The 22,097-nt window shown below is 38.8% G+C and overlaps 1 protein-coding gene across 1 annotated transcript in view; it reads right to left on the minus strand.

The window, feature by feature from the left end:
* The window catches only part of LOC114650881 (uncharacterized), a 40,080-nt gene that overhangs the window by 7,817 nt on the left and 10,166 nt on the right, over positions 1-22,097 (minus strand). The window contains exon 3 of the mRNA XM_028800788.2: positions 11,172-11,286. Within this exon, the coding sequence (XP_028656621.1) occupies positions 11,172-11,286 (115 nt within the window). The remainder of the gene's footprint in view (positions 1-11,171; positions 11,287-22,097) is intronic.

Consider the following 22,097-nt stretch of genomic DNA (forward strand, 5'->3'; position numbering starts at 1 on the left):
CCTTTGATCATGGAGCTCAAATCTTTATGCCCAATCAAATAAATTTTTTTTAGAAACAAATACATTCTCAGAGGTCTCTGCAAGAATACTCTGGGAAACTCTGAAGGCATTTTTAATAGGACAGATTATTTTATATCTCTCCCATTAAATTGAATTAGAAACCAAGAAAGCATCAGAGTTAATCAGTGAAATTACCAGAATAGATCAAGAACACGCCAGATTCCTAAGTGAAGCACTTTATAGGAAAAGACAGGCTTTGCATTCAGAACTTAACCTCTTGACAATAAAAGAAATGGACTCAGAAAAAAATCATTTTTAATTCGTTTCATCATTGCTAGGAACATGGAGAGAGGGCTAATAAGGTCTTAGCTCAACAAATCCACAATGCAATAGCAGTAATTACCAACACAGACGGAGACAAAATCATTGACCATAAAAATATAATGCACACATTTAGAGACAACTATAAGTCCTTATATTCTACTCAGTTTAAAGAAGACAAGACAAAATCGAATGCATTTTTCGATGAATCACAGATACGACAGCTAGATTCTCTCAGTGCAGAGGAAATGGATAAACCTCTGACACTATCAGAAGTACTAGACGCTATGAACTCACTTCAGAGTGGGAAAGCAACAGGCTCTGATGGCTACCCTGCCGAAGTTTTAAAAAAATTTTCAATTAAGTTTTCTTCCCTTTTATTAGCAACATTTATTGGATTTATTTAACTGGGTTTATTTAAGGCAGACACTTATCTTCCAATCTTCGACAGCAGCTTAATGTAATATATTCACCCACAAACTCTAACACCCCAGAGTTGCTATTATCGTTGGACGCAGAAGAAGCATTTGATATAGTGGGAATGGGATTAGCTTTTCATTACATTGCACAAATTTGGGTTTTGCCTGAACATATGTGCATGGATCAAACTACTGTATACCAGTCCAGAAGGCTTCAGTTTGTATTAACAACTTTGTTTCAGACTACTTCAAACTAGAATGTAGTACTAGACAAGGATACCCCCTCTCACCACTGCTATTTGCAATCGCCACTGAATCAGTGGCAGTTCACTTGCTTCTGAGATAAAGGGGATTATCAGAGAAGGACTTCGACTGAAAATACCACTGTATACAGATGATATGATACGATAGATAGATAGATAGATAGATAGATAGATAGATAGATAGATAGATAGATAGATAGATAGATAGATAGATAGATAGATACTTTATTAATTAAGGGGAAATTCACAATCAGATCCACAAATACAGTGCCTGCAATCCTTACAGCACTAGCAGAACTTCTAAACATATCTGGACTCAAAATCAATTTAAATAAAAGTGTGCTCTTTCCAGTGAATTCTCTAGCACACAATATTGGATTGGACACCTTCCCTTTTATCATCGCAGATCAGTTTAAATACCTAGTTCTTTTCAACAAAATTTTGCTGTCTGCATGGAAAAACGTAAGCTACCCTCCATCTCACTTTAACAGGGAGAATTAATACTATCAAGATGAATATCTTTCCTAAGCTTCTTTTTCTATTTCAAAGCATCCCCATACACATTAACAAAGCATTTTTTTAAGAAATTACATTCAATTATAACCTCTGTGGTGGATTGCCGGCTTCTTTCTCCGGCCCTCACCCCCAGGCCGCCAGGAGGAGCTCTCCCAGCAGCGTGGACATGCCCCAAGTTCCAGCAGGGCCTCATGGACTATGTAGTTTTTATACACAGCCCTGCTGGATACCTTGGGGGCCACCAGGCGTCGCTGTAGGGGGGCTCGTAGGCTCGCATGTGCCCTATAACCCGGGAGTACGTCACGGTCACGTGACAGGAAAAAACGATGTGCTCCCGGGTTGAAGAAAAGGACTGTTTACCCTGACCCGCAAGGGAAAAGGAACTGTGGACTGTTGAATGGGAACACCTCCGGGTCAGGGTGTATAAAAGGACTCTGGGAAGCCCAGTACACTGAGCTGAGCTGGGAGGAAGGGTGGCAAAGTGTCTGGGAGTGTGGAGGATTATTGTTTATTGATTATTGTTATTATTATTGAGTATTGTGGAGAGGAGGGTGCTTGGTGCACTTATTTATATTAATAAATCATTATTTGGACTTTTACCTGGTGTCTGACGTCTAGTCTGAGGGTTCAAGGGGTCACGGAGACCTCTAATCTGTCACAATTGGCGTAGTCGGCAGGATTCTCTGGCCGTCAGATTTGGCAGAGGACCTGAATTTAAATAAATTTTACTGTGGATAGAACCCTGAGAAGACAGCATCAGGACGCACAGAAAAGTTCACCATACTCTGTGGGCTGCGCTGATGAATCTCGCCTCGTATCTGGTCGAGATGGGAAAAAAATCTGGAAAAAAGAAGGTACACACCGACTGGATGAAGACCGCAACCGACGCCGAGCTGACCTGGGCTTACCTGACTGGGTGTGAGGTGGACCGGGAGCCGATAAAGGCTGAACAAGCCCGAAGGGCACAACAGCAAGAACGCTGTCAGCAATCAGCCGCACCGAAAGCCCTAATTGGACTAGGGACACCACGGACAAATCGGGAGGTATGTGCCGGGGCAACGCCCGAAGGGCAGGGGATGTATCATTCCTATTTTTCAGAGGCCTGCCTCCGGAAAGTAACCGGTGAATCGGATGCCTGCCTCGTACCGTGGCAAGATGGCCGCGTTACCCAGAAGGCAGGCCAGGCTAGGAGTCGTCCATCTACAAGCCCATTCGAGGACGATGTCCACGTGACCTCGCGCGACGGCAACCAGGAAGAAGGTCAGTTCGGAGCCGTCGGTGAGGTCAATAATTCCCCAACGCGTCTGCGCTCCCTGAAGGGGAAGGGGGCGGCGAGCAAAGCAGCGCCAACTTCACATCAAGGTAAAGAGGGGCGGGAAGTGACTGTAGTGTCTGCAGACAAAGCTAAAAAGGCAGACTGCAGCCAGCCGCGGGAGGCTACCCGTTCCTCTAAAGACTCCATTTCCCAGAAGCCTCCATGAAGCCCCGCAGAGCACGTGCCGACAACGGACGTGCACATTGGCTCTCGGCCGGTAGCAGCACCCAGGCCGTCTAAAATGCGGGACTCAAATCCCCAGGAGCCTTCGCGAAGCCCAGCAAAGCACGTGCCAGGAGCGGACGTGCTCATTGGTTCCCGGTCGGCAGGTGATCATAATAAGGAAGTAGCCTTACTGCCGACCGAGACAAATAACTTTATAAATTTAGCGGAGCTCGACGAATATCTCGAGCCCCTAAATATTTTCTTCCAGGGACTACAAGAGTTAAGGAAGCGTGTGGAGGAGCTGGGAGCTACGGCCGAGGCGCCACTAAAGGGACTGCAGGGATTCCTACGGCGACTGGGGCGAGAAGCTCCTCCAGTGATCGATGCGGGAATACAGGTGAGTCCTGCCCGTATCATATATAATAAGGGGACACAGTGTGATCCGGCACCGCGTTTAAAAAGTAGCGGCTGCCAAAGCACTGTGAACCCGACACTGGAGTGTGGCACCATGACTGATTGGCCGGGGGAGGAAGCGATCGTTCGGAGGCATGCGTGTGACGTGGCCTGCCGGAGCGAATCGCCACTCCAGACCCCGACTGATAAATTAAGGGGGTTGTCGCTCGTTACTGGAGGGGCGGGGGAAGTGCCAATCTCCCCGGTACAGCTGAATAGTGCTGGTACCCGGAGCGATACGGTACTAATGACGCCGCCTCCGACTTTACACAGGACAACAGGTGTGCAAACAGCAAAGAGGCTCTCTCTTTTCCATAGAGAGCCTCACGCTGTGCACAAGCCCCAGAGAAAGCAGGAGATCCCTGAATTAACACGTGGGTCTCTTGACATATTAAAGAAAAGGGCAGAGAGCAGCAAGGCGGCCGTTAACCCCTCCTTGGCGAAGGAGAAGGTGGAGCTGACCGAATTCCCGAGATGTTTCAGGTCTCGGGAAGAGAGGCCACCAGGAGGACGTCGGCGGTGCTACAACTGTCGGCAACCGGGCCACGTGTGGCGAAGTTGTCCCCGGAGGACAGGGGAGCGGTGGGAGAGAAGATACACCGTTCCCCCAAGGTTCGCCGGTTTGACAAGCAAATCTTGAGGCTGGGGTATGATATGAACAGTGCTAGAGTCAGTCAGTCAGTCAGTCATTGTCTAACTTGCTATATTCTAACACAGTCACGGGGGTCTGCTGGAGCCAATCCCAGCCAGCACAGGATGCAAGGCAGGAAACAAACCCCGGGCACGGCGCCAGCCCACCGCAGGGCACACACACCCACAAACCAAGCACACACTAGGGACAATTTAGGATTGCCAATGCACCTAACCTGCATGTCTTTGGACTGTGGGAGGAAACCAGAGCACCCGGAGGAAACCCACACAGACACAGGGAGAACATGCAAACCGGGAAGCAAACCCAGGTCTCCTTACTGCGAGGCAGCAGCACTACCACTGTGCCACCGTGCCGCCCCTGCTAGAGTCAGTATTCCACAAATTTCTAAGATCAAGACCTAGTGAGATTACAAGGAATCTGCTAAATATGAATTGCTTACAAATTATACAATTGTCAGCTCATCACATAAAATGCTACAATAATCTAATACTCAACACAAATGAATCAATAATAAGGGACTGAGGTAGTAACGTATGAGTGAATATAAGCCTGAAATGAGCTATGGTTACATGTTTCACCAATTCTGAAAACATGAAACTACACTACCCCTGAGCTGTGGATTTTTTGTGATTTTTTTTATATGATTGAGCAGTAAGCAACATATAGCAGCAACATATACAGTCCTGCGCCAACCCCCAGTAAAAATAATGACAGCAGCCCACCGCACCACCACCACAAAATAAAGATGCCATTTCTAACCCAGGGGTGTCAAAGTCATATCCCGGATGGCTGCAGTGTTTGCTGTTTTGCATTTCAACGACTTTCATCATTAATAGGCAATTACAACTGCTTATGAAACATATTTATTTTGAGTTTGACACCTTTGGTCTAACCCAAGAAGGATGCAATTCCCAATTTTACATGGATTCACTGGATGCTTTGATAATCCACTGTACAAGTTTTTTTAGGTGACTCAGATTATAGAAAGTGGACATAAAGTTCCACAAAGTAATTAATTCAGGAATTTTCCTTCAGTTAAGCAAGGACTACATTAGCAGTTGCTGTGTATAACCAGATTAATTTATACTAGTGCACAAACTTCAGGTAAAAGGAGAGATAAAGTTGCAGATAAAGTTAATGAAATGAGAAATGAGAAAACCCATCAATCCAGAAGAACAATTCTACAAAACTAGCATGTACTTAAATGTACTGAAAATGGGGGGTTGGTGGTGAGTGAAAACAGCTAAGAGGATAAAGGCAAAGTCCTATCATGGATAATTTACATGGGGTAAGATAAAGTCAGTGCACATATTTAACTCAATAAGATGAAGATTATGATTTTTGAATGTTAGCATCCCAGCAAAGAGGTGAAGATAGGCTGAGTCTGGGACACTGACATTAGTATTATACAATTTAGGGGTTATCTTTAACACCAGTATGTCATTTAAAACACACATTACAAAATTATCTAAAACCTGTTGGTTTTTTTTCAATTTTAGAAATATTGGAATATTAAGATAGTTTCCAAATATAAGGGATAATAAACAATTAATTAATGCATGTATTTCTAGTAGGATTGACAACTGCAATGTGTTATTCACTGGCTGGTCAAATAACTTCTATTTATAGCTTTCATGTACTTCAAAACGCTGCTGCAAGAATCATTATAAGAACTAAAAGTACGAATGCATAACTCTTTTTCTGAAGGCCATACACAGACTTCCATTTAAGATTAGCGCTGATTTCAAAATCCTCCTTCTTACATATAAAGACTTAAATAACAAAGGCCCTGCTTACCAATCTAAACATTATTTCCTACAGATAAAAGCATGAAATAAGATCGCAAGACGCTAGTCCGCTAAGGATTCCAAGAATTAATAAAATATCAGTGGGAGGTTGAACTTGTAGATACAGAGCCTCAAAGCTTTTTTAAATTATTTTTTTTTATTGAATTTATTAAAAGCAAATAACATTCAATACAAACAAGTCAAACTTAACAAAACTAAATTCAATTCAATCCCCATCCAAGAGAAACAGAGGAAGGCCAACAGCCAGAGTAAAACTTTAACAGTAGAATCCTTTTTCTCAATATAAATGCTTATTCCAAAATGTTATTAATTAGATCCTTCCAGGTTTCAAAAAAAGTTTTAAACAGATCCTCTAAGTGAGAATTTTATTTCTTCCACGTTCAAAGAGTATATAACATCAGTTACCCACTGACATAAAAGAGGTGTGCTAGGATTGAGGTGTGCTAGTTGAGTGAGATAAATCTACGTGGTAATAGTGAAGTAAAGGCATTTACAGTTTGTTTGTCCTTCTCCACTTTAAGCCCATCTGGAAGTACACCAAACACAGCTGTTAGTGGATTAGGAGGGATTGTGACACCAAGGCTGTCTGAGAGGCATTTAAATATTTTGGTCCAGAATGATGTTAATTTTGTTCACACCCAAAATATAGCCAAATGAGGCTGGAGCTCGATTGCAACATGTGCAGGTTGGATCTTGCCCTGAAAACATTTTGGATAATTTTAAATGAGATAGATGTGCTCGATAAAAGATTTTAAATTGAATAATTGTAATAATACTGTATGCTTTGTGCATACGGAGCTAGAGTGAATTTTGCGCATGGCTGCCTTCCACTCCTTTTCTGAAATACTGAGTAAGAGATCCTTTTCCCAGTGTACTCTGTGACCTTTGAAAGGAAGAGATTTTAAAATGGTTTATATATTAGAGAAATGCTGTCTGAGTCCTCAAGATTGATAAATATTTCTTCTGGAATAGAAATAGATCAGACATGAGGAAAATTGGGCAGATTGTGTTTAGCAAAGTTTCTAATTTGGAAATATTGGAAAAATTGTACTCATGGGAACCTAAATTTGGATTGTAATTGTTCATAGGATGCAAAGACATTATCTATGTAGAAATCTCTAAGTGATTTAATCACATACGTTTTCCAAACATTAAAAACAGTGTAAACGTGAGAGAGTGGGAAAAGGTGGTTATCATGTAGAGGTGCTACAGATAAAAGCTTCTCTATCTTGTAGTGCTTCCTACATTTTTTTGTTTTTGATTTCGCCTTATACAATTTCTTGTATTAGGAATTTGTTTGTTTGTGTATACCTCTTGGGGTCAGAGTGCAGGGTCAGCCATTGTACAGCACCCCTGGAGCAATTACAGGTTAAGGGTCTTGCTCAAGGGCCCAGCAGAGTAGGATCTCTTTTGGCAGTGTTGGGGATTCAAACCGGCAACCTTCTGGATACCAGTGCAGATCCTTAGCCTCAGAGCCACCACTCCACCACTCCACCCCAAATTGGTTCCATATTTTAAGTGAATGAAGGACAATTGGGTTATTAGTATATTGACATAACTTGTATTTACTGGGGCACAAAGCAAGGAATATAAAGAAATACTGCATGATTTTATTTCTATTGCAAACCAAGCTTGTGTGTGTTCATCTATTTGTGTCAATGTCCAGGTTTGTAAATTTTCTTCCCAAGAAAGTTAGGTAGAGCCATGCCACCTTCTGATTTAGGTCACTGTAGAGTTGCCCTTTGGATGCGTGGATGTTTTGAATTCCAAAAAAATTAGGTTATGATTGAATCTAATTTCTTAAAAAGTGATTTGTTAATGTATATGAAGATGCTTTGAAGTGGAAAAAGAATCTTAAGAAGGATGATCTTCTTGACAGTGTTAATTCTCCCTGCTAAAATGAGATGAATGGTAGACCATCTACGCATGAGCTTTATGTTTATTTGTGATGTTTACCCCTAAAAGGGTCTAGCGCAAACTCTTACAATGTTAGTTTTCTCTGTTGTTCAAGGTTTTCTCAGTGTTATTCAATGTTTTTACATTTAGTTTACTATTACACTGTGCATACTATGGTATAATTAACTATTTTTGTGCTTAAAAAAATATATATATTTACATACAGTTCATACAATCTGGAACAGATTAATTGTATTTACATACAATCTTATTGGGAAATTACGTTCGGGTCACGACCAAATTGGATTGCATCCAGAGTTTTGGAACGAATTGCAGTTGTGACCAGAGGTACCACTGTACTTGTATTCATTTTATTTAAAGCCCCTTGGGTTCAGTAAAAAAAATAAAATACCACTGCTAATGGAGTTCCATCTCAGATGTACATCTCCCAAAACAGACAAGACCAAATCCCCCCAGTGCATCAAATCTGTGGAATAATTTGCCTGCCAATGTAGAAGATTCCCTATCAGTCCCAGCTTTTAAGTCTTTCCTGAAGATTCACTACTTTATAGTGTAGCATACCCTGACTAGAGCTACTGGGTCGCTGTGCCTACTACATCTCTTTTTGTTAGCAATTTGTACCAAAAAAATAAGCATTTCAATAATAATGAACCTTTACTAACCCTTCTTTGTACTGTTTCTCTTGACGGTATCCTGCTGTGGCATTTGACGCCACTGCTTTAACACCAAGCTGTTCCCTTGCTCATGCAAAAGTTATCTCAGGTACTGGGAGCCTTTGGATCTTTGAATGGAGAGGTTCCCTCATCAGATTAGATGATTCAGCACAGACCCCATTACTGAATGCCCAGGAAGGAGTGGGAGGCCAGTTGACTGAAGTCTTCAATGCTCTGACTGTGTCTGACTCTGTCTTTGACTTTCTTTGTGAACTTTCACAAAGGTTTAGTTCCAGGGATTCTGGTGACTGGAGTTTTTGATTTCATTTCTTCCTTTGTTCACTGGCCATAGCTCAATAATTATTTAATGGACAAATCATGCTGGGTTCCATTTAATGTATGTTAATCAGTTTCAGACTACTTTGTTTTCCTGCCTCTCTACAACAAATCTGTGTCTTTATGTGTGTTCGTTATGTAATTAGTAATTTGTAAAGATTGTATTATCATTATTTTTGAGAACTTGTTACAGTGCTCTACAAAAATAAACTGAATTTAAACTGAGCTGAATTGAATATAACATGAAGAGATTTATAGGAGGACGTGCATAACAAGGAACTGAAGAGCGAAGAAAGCATTCTGAGAGATGAAAAAGAAAAGCTTGCAAGACAGAAAAGTGGATTACTACATAGAGGTATTATAAGAGTCCCAAAGGGACTATTTGGATGCCTGCTGTTTTAACTTTATTACTGATGTCTTTGCTTACCTTCAGTAAGTATTTCTCGCTCCCTTGTGTTTTAATTCTTTGAATGTTCATTGGTCTTTTGATTGTTTAAGTTTTGATCTTTTGGTTTTTGATACTGCTCTTGTTCAGTGGTATTGTGGCTTTGCAACTTGGACTTTATATTGATTACCTTGCTTCTTTGCTTTTTCAGCATTATGGTTCCTCTAGATTTTGCTTTCTTACTTTTTTATGTATTTTTTGATTTAGACACTTTGCAGTATTTTTAAATTTAGTTTTTTTTTTCTTTTTAGAAATTTTTAAGATCTTGGATTTGTTTTTATATGTAAATATCAAGCTCCTAGCATGTACTGAGCATGTTGATTCTAGATATATTGCGAGACATCAGATAATTCCAAAGAATTAACCAGGACAGGGGATAAATATCCAAAACAGTGGAGGTGGTAAAGTATTTCTTCCAGAATTTATTGTTGTGGTGTGATTACTTCTGACTACTGACTGACTGGTGGGAGCTCAGCACATCCTGGGCAGTATCCAAGTTGTATTAGTATCCAAGTTGCCTTAATACAAATGAATTTTTCCATGCTGATATTCACTTGAGTGTAAGCATGTGTATGATGCATTTGCTTGTACAGAGTTTGCATTATATGAGTGCATACATTGAGGCATGATGCAAGTTGCAATATGAATAATGAACACCAAGCAGTAGTGAGCTAGCACATAGACTAAATGTAGTATCTGACTGATGTGGAGATACCAGATATTAGTGTAGGATATGTACTAAAATTTTGACTTTGGTATCGATAGCATCTTTTGGACATAAGTAACAGTACCAAAACTATTCCAAAGCAAATAATAGATACACCCCCCTCGCCGTTTACTCTGCTGCTTCATTCTCTCAGCCCCCATATATGCATGCCTCCTTGCTCCATCAGTCACATGCTTTCTTACTATGCTCATTTCTGCAAATCTCTAACACAAGCGCAGCTAGCCCCTTGCAGTCACTGGTGTTCATATAAATATGCATGTTTGAACACCATGGGGTTCCCCTTGATGATTCAAGCTAGCTAGATGTAAAGTATATATTTGATTTTGCAGTTGAAGAACAATTTCCACTTGGTGTTCTGAATGCATAAATAAATGATTGAGTGGAAGGTGCTTGAAAACTACCATTTACTCCTGGTAGTGAAATGAAAGAAATGCTGCTACCATATCATTTTAAAAATGTGCTTTTTCACTACTTTTGCAGTACTAATACAAGTATACATACTTACTGACCCTGTAAAACTCTTTTGTGAGTAGATTTTTCATTTTACTTATTTTTGCCTGGCTCAGAAGCACCCTGTAGAGACCATAACTGATGTACAGTATAGAGTATTGGATTGATACAGAGATGTTTGTCATGCTAACTTACCTACCCACTCTTTTTGGACACAACTTTTGACATCTAATCATAAAAAATGTGGAAGCACTAATGGAACCAGCCTGCTTCTTCCAGTTTTTTTTTTTGCAAATGGAAAAGTAGAACAACAGGTTGATACAGAATTAAGAAGCACTGACAAGTACTCAGGAAATATAGAATTTAAGTTAGTAGCTTTGAAAATGATTCAGTACTGTGCAGTGCAAACATACCAACTTAAGCATGACATTCTGGTGTTACATAAGCATAGTCTGCCATTCTGAGGATGCAAAATACTCATAGCATTTGAGGGTCAAATATATTTTTATTTTCAAACAACTTTCAAGTTCAAACACTCAAATATCTAACAAAAAAGTAAAGTAAAAGAAGCAAATAATCTAGTCTCATTTCAATTTTATAAATGTCTATAGATGGATGGATGGATGGATGGAAACAAAGATGCTACACAGTAATGCAGCAGACAGTGAGTTAACAGATTAACAGATTTACTATGAAGTGTACAAAAGTCAAGATAAGTTATGAAGACTTACAGTTTACAAATGTTATTCCTGCAAACAATGACTCCAGAGATGATCAAAATGACAATAGTTGTTACTACCACACACACAATAATGTGGTATAATCTGATCGTGACAGGTTTGGAATCTGAAAAAAGCAGGAGAAATTAAAAACAAATAGTGCAGTTTAGAAATAGATCATCACACATTGTCACAAAAGACAAAATATGCAGAACTCACACTATTTGCATCTGTATAATTTTAATTTAATAAAATATACATATATATCCTTCCATTTACTACACTATTTGTTCTGTTTAGGTTTGTTTAAGCAAAAAACAGACATTTCAGAAAATGGATCCTAGGGAAGCCCAGCCACTGGTAAGCAAGCTGAGAGATATACACTCGTCACCATTATCTGAATCTACATTGCATTCTGGTCAAGGTGGATCTCTCTCTGTCTATAGACAGATGACCAAAGTAACTAACTTTCCCGGGATACAGGTAAGTCTAGTAACCTTTCAAAGAAACACTTTTCCCCATGATTTAATTCTTTTAATCATTACCTACAGTTCATGGACATAAGTCATGTCCTCAGAGTTATAGCCACTGTCTCGGTTTCTCATTTAACTGCAGCAAATCACTAAAGATGCTGCTAGAGGTCAAATTTAAGTAAAGCATTGATGAATCATAATAATAGAAATGATGTCCTTAAGCATCCAAACAGAATACTCATAGAAACATGACCTGGAACTTATCATCTTATGATAGAGGCATTTTAAAAAGGAACAGAAGAGTTTTGATGAAAACAGCTCATTAGGATCAAAAATTCCTGCGGTTATCTTCTGATTTAACAGTTCCAAATCATTATAGAGCTAAGATATGTTGGTCTTCAAGGTACTGCTTTAAGGTATGTTGGCATCACTTAGCTAATTCAGAAACAAACGTATTAGATGTGCCTGTCACATTTTAAGATGTCTTTGATAAACCATCACTGTTAGAGATGAAAACACTAGATGCTAATCTTAAGGTGGATTCCCAATTGTGTTATACAAATTAAGTAAAACATCATGTGATGTGTAGAGTTGAAGGACTGGATTTTTCTGAAATACCATTGTCTTTGTCATAGTCCATTGTCAGGTCTAAATCGGCTTTATCTAATTCAGGTGAAATGCAGCCTATCTTGGCAACATCAGACACAAAGCATAAGCCAACACTATATGGATCATCAGTCCATGGTGAGACTCATTTAGGAATACACACACACACCCTAATGGGGCTAATTTAGAATCATCAACAAAACTAGATGTAAGGCTTGAGAATGTGTGAGGAAAACTTGACAAAAAGGGGACAAAACATCACACAGATATATAGAAAATACACAAGCTCCAACAGACAGTAAGCATGTGTAGAATTCCAACCCAGGACTTTGGATCCATGAAGCACTGCCCAGCAAAAACCCAATTTGCTTAAGTGATGAGAGAAAAGAAAATCTTTAGCATGATGTAAATATGGCAAGAATGAATGTGTGTGTGGTGACCAAAACTGATCAAAAGACAAAATATCTGAAAGTACACTGAATCCTCCATCACAATAATAAATAACAATCCACTTTTTTATTCTGCGATGCCAAAACTCACCATTTAGTACAAAGCCATAGATAAATAAATGAATATGATGTTTGCTTTCTCTTCTCTTGGGCATGACCCTAAATTGAATTAAATGGTTTGAACATAGATGGATGGAATTATTTCAGTTTACACAAAAGACTAAGAAAATTATAAAATTATAAGTACCTGCAGAATTCTTAACTAGGCGAATGCCTGCTGTAGTAAATTAGATACTAACAATTACTCTGACTACTGGCAGTAACCATGTAATGCCCTAAGTGCAAAGAACAGGAGTGCCACTCCAAAGTGCCAAGATTTTGGCATAGAGACGCTCACATTGATTACTATAGTGGGTGGAACCTCGGGTCTTTGATATTCTGGCTGTATCAAAGTTCTTCTAAACTTTACTTGCGTTTATAAGCTTTGTAGTACCTCATAGTCACAAACAGCAAGACTGCTTGCTCTTCAGTTACTTTTAGAAGTGCAACACAAGCTAGCATTTAGTACAGTGCATCATCTGCTGCATGTTTACATGTCTGTCACATATGTGCTATCAAATAGCAGTAAATGGCCTTCAGGACAGGAAGCTGGAACAAACCTGCATTTAGCACCAAACAGTTGTGGTTTTCACAGCTCAATGCACAACACTTGATAAGTAAAGTAAAGCATGAAGGTGTCTAAGTAAGAAAACCTGTGTTATAGTTTTTACCTTTTGATTTTGCCCTATTGAAGTGTTGTATCACAGATAGATAGATAGATAGATAGATAGATAGATAGATAGATAGATAGATAGATAGATAGATAGATAGATAGATAGATAGATAGATAGATAGATAGATAGATAGATAGATAGATAGATTGTCCACTACGGGGCGTACCAGCACCCCAAACCCCAGACACAACTACATAAGAACTTTCCTGGGTTCAACCTGGTGCTTAATCGTTTGCCTCCAGAAAGCACTTCTGGGTCTACATCCAGGACCTGGCACGGAAAGGAGATATTGTCATTCCATCCTTGACCTTCCATTTTCAAGGTCACCTGGCCCAGTATGGGAGTGGGGTCCACGCTGGCTGGGATGGTGGTTCATCCCGCACAATAGATAGATAGTACTCTATTTGTCCCCAGGGTAAAATCTAGATTTTTACAGAAGCTCATTAAATAAATAACTATATATATATATATATATATATATATATATATATATATATATATATATATATACATACATAGACACGTGAGTCACTATCTTGCACCCCAAAACACAAGGCTGAGACTCAGTACTTCAGCAAAACCAGTTTTATTTAACTTGAAACAGGATCACCAAAGTTATTTATTGCTGCAGGAGCTACTACTCTCCTATGCACAGACACAGCAAACGGGGCATAGTCAGGACCAGGTCAGGGGTCAAGTTATACTGTTCCCTGCCTTTATATTGTCCCTTGCATCACCCATTGGTCTATAGGTGCTTACAGTGCGATCTTGACATGCAGTCCTCCACAGACACGCCAGGTGCACTTCGGCATGCCGTCCTGTTGGGGGGGTCCTAAAAAAGTTCAGAAACCTCAAAACTATACTATGGCCTGAGCAAACACTGGAATGACTAAAAAGAAATTTTAAAAAGGAAGATATCTTCTGACTTGACAGTCACAGTCATAGTGAGGCATTATTAGAGATGTATTGCTGTTGGTATAAAGGAGCCCCAGTAGTGTTTCTTGACACACTTCTTCTGAATTATTCATTACATGAAAGTTATCAGAGTTAGTGTGTCAGAGAAGGGATGTGCAGCATTGTTCATAATGACAATCAGATTTGTTTTAATTCTTTCCTTTGTTACTACCTCCAGGGGACCCATAACTGAGCCTTCCCTTTAAATTAATTTATTGATTCAATGGGCCTCTCTTGAAATGATGTTACCAGCCCAGCACACCACAGCATAGCAAATTGTACTAGGCATCATAAACTTGTACAAGATGTAAAGGATGTCATTTCCCACATTAAAGGAATGCAGTCTACGAAAAAAGAGCCTGCTCTGTCTTTTCTTATACAGTTCCTCAGTGTTCTTAGACCAGTTCAATCTGTCATTGATGTGGACCCCAAAGTACTTATAGGAGTGCACTACCTCTACATCCACTCCTTGACTAGTGACCGGACATGAAAGCTCTTTGTTATGGCAAAAGTCAATAACCAGTTCCATGTTTTTGCTGATGTTAAGATGCTGACAATTTTCTTTGCACCAAGAAACATAGTTCTCCACCTGACTCTTATGTTCCGGCCTCATCCCCCTTATCAATACAGTCATAAGTGCAGGATCATGTGACAGTTTCTGGGAGTGACATGGCCTGGTGTTATATTTATAGTCTGAGGTGTACAAAGTGAAGAGAACATAACACTCATTTAAAAAATTTTTATGAACACTACACTACTTCTGGGTAGAAACTCCTTATGCTGTCACAGCAACCTCAATTCTTCATGGCATGGATTCCACAAGATGTTGAAAACATTTGTTTATGATTCTGGTCCATGTTGAGATGCAATTTCTGTAGAGCCATCAGTTGGGAAGTCGTTTTCTAAATATGAGGGACACTAAGAAATTACTTCATGCATTTATTTCTAGGATTGCTAACTGCAATGCTGTGTTCACTGGATGTTCAAACTGTTCTTTATACAGCTTCCAACTAATCCAAAATGCTGCAGCAAGAATTATTACAAGAACAAGAAAATATGAACATATAACTCCAGTTCTTAAATCCTTACACTGACTCCCAGTTAAGTTTAGGGCAGATTTCAGAATCCTACTTTTAATATATAAAGCCTTAAATGGCCACGGTCCGGCTTACTTACAGTATCTGAACTTATCATTACTTACAAGCTAGAGCACACATTAAGATCTCAAGATGCTGGTCTGCTTATGATTCCAATGATTACCAAAATAACAGTGGGAGATCGAACTTTTAGTTACAGGGCTTCTAAATTGTAGAATGGTCTGTCGGCTACTATAAGAGACGCCCCTTCAGTTTCAGCTTTTAAATCCAGGCTGAAGACTCATTACTTCAGTTTAGCATACCCTGACTAGAGTTGCTGATCAACTGTGCATACTGTACCTTTGTTGTTAGTAATCAGCACTAAAACATACATAATATATTAGTTTTAATTTGTTATTAACCCTCAATTGCTCTGTTTCTCTTCTCGGTGCTCAAATGTGGCACTTGGTGCCACTGCTGTACTGCCAAGTTGTGTGCCTGTCTTAGGAAAAGTCGTCTGTGATGGATGACCACTGAAATCATCGGGTAGAAGGATCCTTTAATCATATTGGCTGTCCCAACATTGACTCAGATGTGGAATGGCCAGTAGGGGGCAGGCAGCTTGATGGCCGAGGTCTCCAAGACTCTGAACAAATCAGAATTCTTTTATGTGATATAATCTACTTTTGCTCTGTACTTGTACTATTACTGTTGTACTATTATATTGTATTGAGGATTACTCGTGTTCTGTTCTGTATATGGTATTGTATTTACCCCATTTTTGACACTTACTGCATGCCCAAACTACTTGGAAAGGGGTCTCTCTCTGAATTGTCTTTCCCAAGATTTGTTCTGTTTTTTGCTGCAAGGTGTTTTTGGAGTTTTTTCTTGTCTTCTTTGAGAGTCAAGGCTGGAGGGCTGCCAAAAAACAGGGCTTTTTAAAGCCCATTGCAGCACTCCTTGTGTGATTTTCGGCTATACAAAGATAAATTGTATTGTATTGTTTGAAGATGATACCAAGCTAGGTGGATTGGCAAATAATCTTGAATTTATTGAATCATTGCAGAGGGACTTGGAGAGCATACAGGCTTGGGCGGATTTCTGACAGATCAAATTTAATGTAAATAAATGTAAAGTTAAAATGTTATATTTGAATACACAATGGGAGGTCTGAAAATCAAAAGTACACCTTATGAGAAGGATTTAGGTGTCATAGTGGACTCAATGCTATCAACTTCCAATGTTCAGAAGCCATTAAGCCATTCAGAAGCCAGATAGCATTAAGGAATCAATCAGAATGTTAGGCTGTATAGCACGATGTGTAGAGTACAGGTCCAAGGAGGTTATGCTCAAGATTTATAATTCACTGATGAGGACTACACTGGAGTACTGTGTGCACTTTTGTTCTCCAGGATACAAAAAAGAACAGTGCTGGAAAAAGTCCACAGATGACAAAAGGCTGATTCAAGTGCTACAGAGGATGAATTACAAGGGAAGATTTAAAGAGCTGACCCTTTTCAATTTAAGCAAAAGAAGATTAAGAGGAGACATGCACTTTGGTTTGAGACTGTTATTATAAAATTAATTCAAAAGAACACAGGGACACAATTATAAACTTGTTAAGTGTAAACTTTGCACCAAAATTAGGATGTTTATCTTTACACAGAAAACCAAAAGCACGTGGAATAAGTTACCAAGTAGTGTGATAGACAGTAGGACTTTAGGGACTTTCAAAACTAGACTTGATATTATTTTAGAAGAATTAAGTGGATAGGACCAGCAAGCTTTGTTTGGCTGAATGGGCTGTTCTCATCTAGATTGTTCTAATGTTGAGTTATTAACAATAGTTCTTTCTTGAGACTGAATTATCTTTTTTTGCATAACTAAAAATCAGGCACCACAAATTGAGAGCCTTTCTTCAAAGTTTAAAGGGAAATAATTGGATTTTGGCAAGATAGCCTAAAAGGGACTATAGCATCCTTAAATCGTAACAGTTCTTTGTGAAGTTTTCAGTGTTTTCACCATACTCAAGAGGCCAGTCTGAAGATTTCAATGTCCTCTGGTGTGCAAATTTTCAGCTTACCAGCAACTTGCTGCCAGCCTGGGCTGGATATTGATTTGTGTGCAAAATGCTTCCAGATAAATCACACTGTTGTTATGTGTTGTGGCCTATACAGAATCCAACCCATTATGACCCTGACTATTGTAAAGAAAATGGATGGATAGATGTTGTTGATGGGGATCAGACTGAAAGAAATTTTGGATTTCATTTGTAATTAATGCTGTGTATGGAAACAGTTGCTTTCTTATTGCCATGTCCTTCTCATTTGAAACTGATATATGTTCACATCCCAGTTTGGTCCTTGAGGATAATGCTCTACAAATATAATTTAATAATTTAAGTTTTGTTTTTTCTGTCTGAAAAACTGATTGCTACACCTAAGGAGTCCATTGTTGCCCATCAAAGCTACAATTATTCACTGGCTTAAATAGTTAACTGAAACACAGAGTGACAATAGTGTCAAACAAAACAGTCAGACATGACCCATTTTTCGATGACAACCCCGGGGTTGAGGAATCTGATCTACAAGTGCTTAGACAACGTATTACTGACTAGGCAATACAAGAAGTCAAAGATAGAAACTGGACTTTTTCCTTAGAATAACATGCTGTGAAATTTTAGTCAGCATTTTGCAATTGCAATTATACTCTTAATAATTGAATATTTTTAATAAATACAACAATTGTCTGATTGAGGGACACGTACAAGGAGGTTATTTATTCTAAAATACAAAATAAACAGATTAACAGAATGCTCACAAAAAGAAAGAAATCATCTGAATACGACCTATGCATTTTAGGTTTGTGTCTAATGGCACTGCCTTTGAAATTGAAACATTTGGTGGCAACTTTTATCTGCAGATCTACAGCACTACCAAGTTTGTGGTTAGCACCTCAGTATTATTTTTTTGCTTGTGAAAATATTTTTCTCTCAACTAAGAAGTAGATCATTTTTTAAGAGTTTTTAATTTATAGTTTAAAAAGTAAGTTAACATGTTTTAATAATTAGAACATTATAACAGGGGGAGGGTATGATAAGAAGACTGGTGAGAAAATGATGTATTTTCAGATGATTTTAAGTTTTATTTTTTGTTTACCATAAAATGTACTGCGCCAAAAATAAATAATTAATTTGGTGAGAAGCTAAACAAGTTATTTTAGAAAATTTAAATGCAATTTTACAGTTATTCATTTAGCTGATAGAATTTTTTGTGTGTATGTAAGAGAACAGGAAAACCTAAGTGAGAATTGTCTGCGGCATATTTATGAAGAAGAACATAATAGCAATACAGAATTCACAGGTCCTACTTTTAAGTACACCTCACCCAGCACTGCATAACCTTGTGTGTACTTTGATTTTTGCAAGTAATATACCGTATGCACTGCTTGTGCCTACATTGGATCAAGTACTGATATACATTGCACCTGCCAATTATGTTTTACTCTTGTTTTAATTTTGTGCTTATCGTTTTGATTTACCGTTGTGCTTTCCCACACTGCTGCCGCTGCCTTTTCTGATATGGCGGCTGCACCATCCAGTGTTTTACCATCTACAGCTGTTTCTTCAGTAAGGTTAGGCCCCAAAAGGTCCTTATGAAGATCAGATCTCAAAGAACATCTGGATCATTGCCAACAATGCAAAAAAAACCCCACTATTTATAACAGATAATAGTGCCTGAGAAAGAGAAAGAAGGCTTATGTATTGCTTATTCTATCATTTTTATATATCTTATTATTTTACCAATTGTTATTTTGTGGTTATCAGTTTACAGAAACAGCTGCAGTTCTTTCATCAGCCTAGGCAATTATCCCCATATGTCAACCACTTTAACAGCTTTCATCATTAAAATGGACATGGTTTGCTACTCCGTTTATACTCGACTTCAGAAACGCACATTCTTTAGACAGCCGTCTTCATGCCTGTGCTGTGTGTGGGTCCCCATACAGGGACTCGTTCCAGACATATGCTGTCTCTTTCTTTCTATTTAATCTTACATAGAACTTGTCTTTTTTATTTTTATTTTTTCATTGTTCTGTATACAGTAGCACTAGTATTTGTAATGAATCATTTCATTCACGATTTTACAGGAGACAGGATGCAGCCACGTGACCAACACCTTTAAAATTGCCTCTTATAGTAGTTTACTCTATTTCAGTGCATCTGTACTTTCTTTTTGATTTGCATTTTGCATTTGTTTCATGTTCACTGGGAGCATTTTAGTAAAGTAAGCTTTTTCGCAGTTTAAAAATTTCTCCCTTGCAAGATCATGCTTTAAAAATAGTAAAAACTGCTGCAATATTTAAAACATTTATAGAAGCATTTAATATAAATTATTTTTTTTATCCACTTTTCATTTTCTTCATGTGAATATTTGTAATACATTTCTTGAGTATTATTGTATGTTATTGCTTGTTTAATATACCATATTTTGGCGCAGTGGTAGTACTGATGCCTTACAACAAGACACTGATGTTGAAGTCCCAGGTGCAGTCTGCGTGGAGTTTGCATGTTCTCCCCAAGTATGTACGAGGTTTCTCCAGGTGGTCTACTTTTCTCCCATAATCCATAGACATACAGGTTAGGTGCATTGGTGATGCTAATTTGGTCTCTGATGTGTGTATTAACCCTTCAATGAGTTGACGCTGTGTCCAGAGATTGTTCCTGCCTTACACCCAATGATTGCTGGAATAACCTCCAGCTTTTTCATGACCCTGAAAGGATGGATGGATGTAGCATATTTGTTAGAAAGGGAGGCATGGATTCCCAGTAGTGCCTCATAGATCTGGTCTCCTGGGTTTGAATTTGGCCGTGGGTTGTTGTCTGTGTGGAGTTTACAGATTTTCTCCAAGTCTATGTGGATTTCCTCCAAGTTAACCCAAGATGTGCACATTGTGTTATTTGTTGCTGGTCCAGTGGGTGTGTGTTGGATTGGTCGCTTTGGCAGACTGGCACCTTGTGTAGAGCTCTTTGTTACCTTCTATCATAGTATCTACTGTACTATCTGAAAATATTATCTGATTCTATTAGGATTGGCTTTGCCTTACTGGCTTTGAGCTGTGTGGTTAAATGAGTGCAGTACTCAGCACCTGTAAATGAAAGAGCTCCAGAATGCACTGAAAATTCATTTTATTTTATTTTTTTTTTATGCTCAGTGTGAACGTTTCTCTGGGGAATTCCTCTTTCTTTTCATGCTGCTAGTTCAGGTTCTCTTAATTGTCCCAGAGTGAGTAAGTGTGGGTGTAATTATCGAAAATAAAGTGGCACTGGCACTCTGTCTAGAGTTGGTTCCTGTCATGAGACAGACTTCAGCCCCCATTGCCCGCCAAATGAAAAAAGCAGTTTTGAGAATTTTACTATATGTTGTATTTCTGTAGTTCAATGCAGGAATAGTGAGTCGCCAGTTCTACTTTATTGATTTTTGTTTTGAAGTGCAGTATTACAAATTGTTTTGTAAAATGACTGATGTTATTATATAATATCAAGAAGTAATTGACCATTTATGATTCAATTTTCATAGCTGGCAAACTGAAATGAAGTAGTTGGCAGCTGCAAGTCTGAAGTTTTAAATGATCTGTAGGAAGCAGCCAACATACAAGACAGCTTGGTGCCATACTGAGAAAACTAAATGCCATTTAAAAACAAAATGTTACACTGATGAACACTGAGGGCTTGAAATTGTTTTCAAGAAAAACCCAACAAAAGCACAGTGACAAGTTTCAAATCTACTCAGGTATTTTGCCTTGGATTAGGTAAGGTGAGCCACGTCTTTGCACACTGGGTTGCTCTTTGCATGCTGGTGCCAGTTAAACTGGGACATTCAGCAACTTCCTTTTTCCTGCATATTATTTTAATATGTCACATCAGCAGGTCTGATTCTCACCTGACCTCATTTATATTTTCTGTATCTACCTTCTTCACTGAATTTGTGATAGAAAAAAGTAAAATTATCCATACATCCATTTTCCAACCCGCTGAATCCGAACACAGGGTCACGGGGGTCTGCTGGAGCCAATCCCAGCCAACACAGGGCACAAGGCAGGAACCAATCCCGGGCAGGGTGCCAAAGTAAAATTATTTATCTTTAAAAACAAAGGTTGTTAGTGGAATAGTAAATAAAAATCAAAATAATGCCAAACAATTCAGCGTAGCAGCAAATACAGTTCCTTTATTTACTAACTTTTTTATGATGCTTTGAGAGTTTTAGAAATTTACCTCCTAAACACATCTACAATAAAACGAACTGCAGAGACTCCAGGGTTGAAATGCATAGACCAGTGCAATTTTAAAATAAAATGTTTAAATATGGCACTGTACTGTAAATTGTTGTTGCTTTCATTTTAAGGTAACATGCAGTATAGTGATAAACAAATTAATCGGTAAAAAATACATATGATTGTTTACAGAAGTACTAGGGTGTTGTACCGTGTTAGCCATTATGAATGTAGTGAGAAGTCAAGCAAAGTGACACCATTGATTGGATAACTAAAAAGATTACAGTATGCAGGCAACTCAGGGCCCTTCTTCAGGCAAGATGTAATCACATCT

Source organism: Erpetoichthys calabaricus, chromosome 4 (genome assembly GCF_900747795.2).
Source record: "Erpetoichthys calabaricus chromosome 4, fErpCal1.3, whole genome shotgun sequence".
Taxonomy (NCBI): domain Eukaryota; kingdom Metazoa; phylum Chordata; class Cladistia; order Polypteriformes; family Polypteridae; genus Erpetoichthys; species Erpetoichthys calabaricus.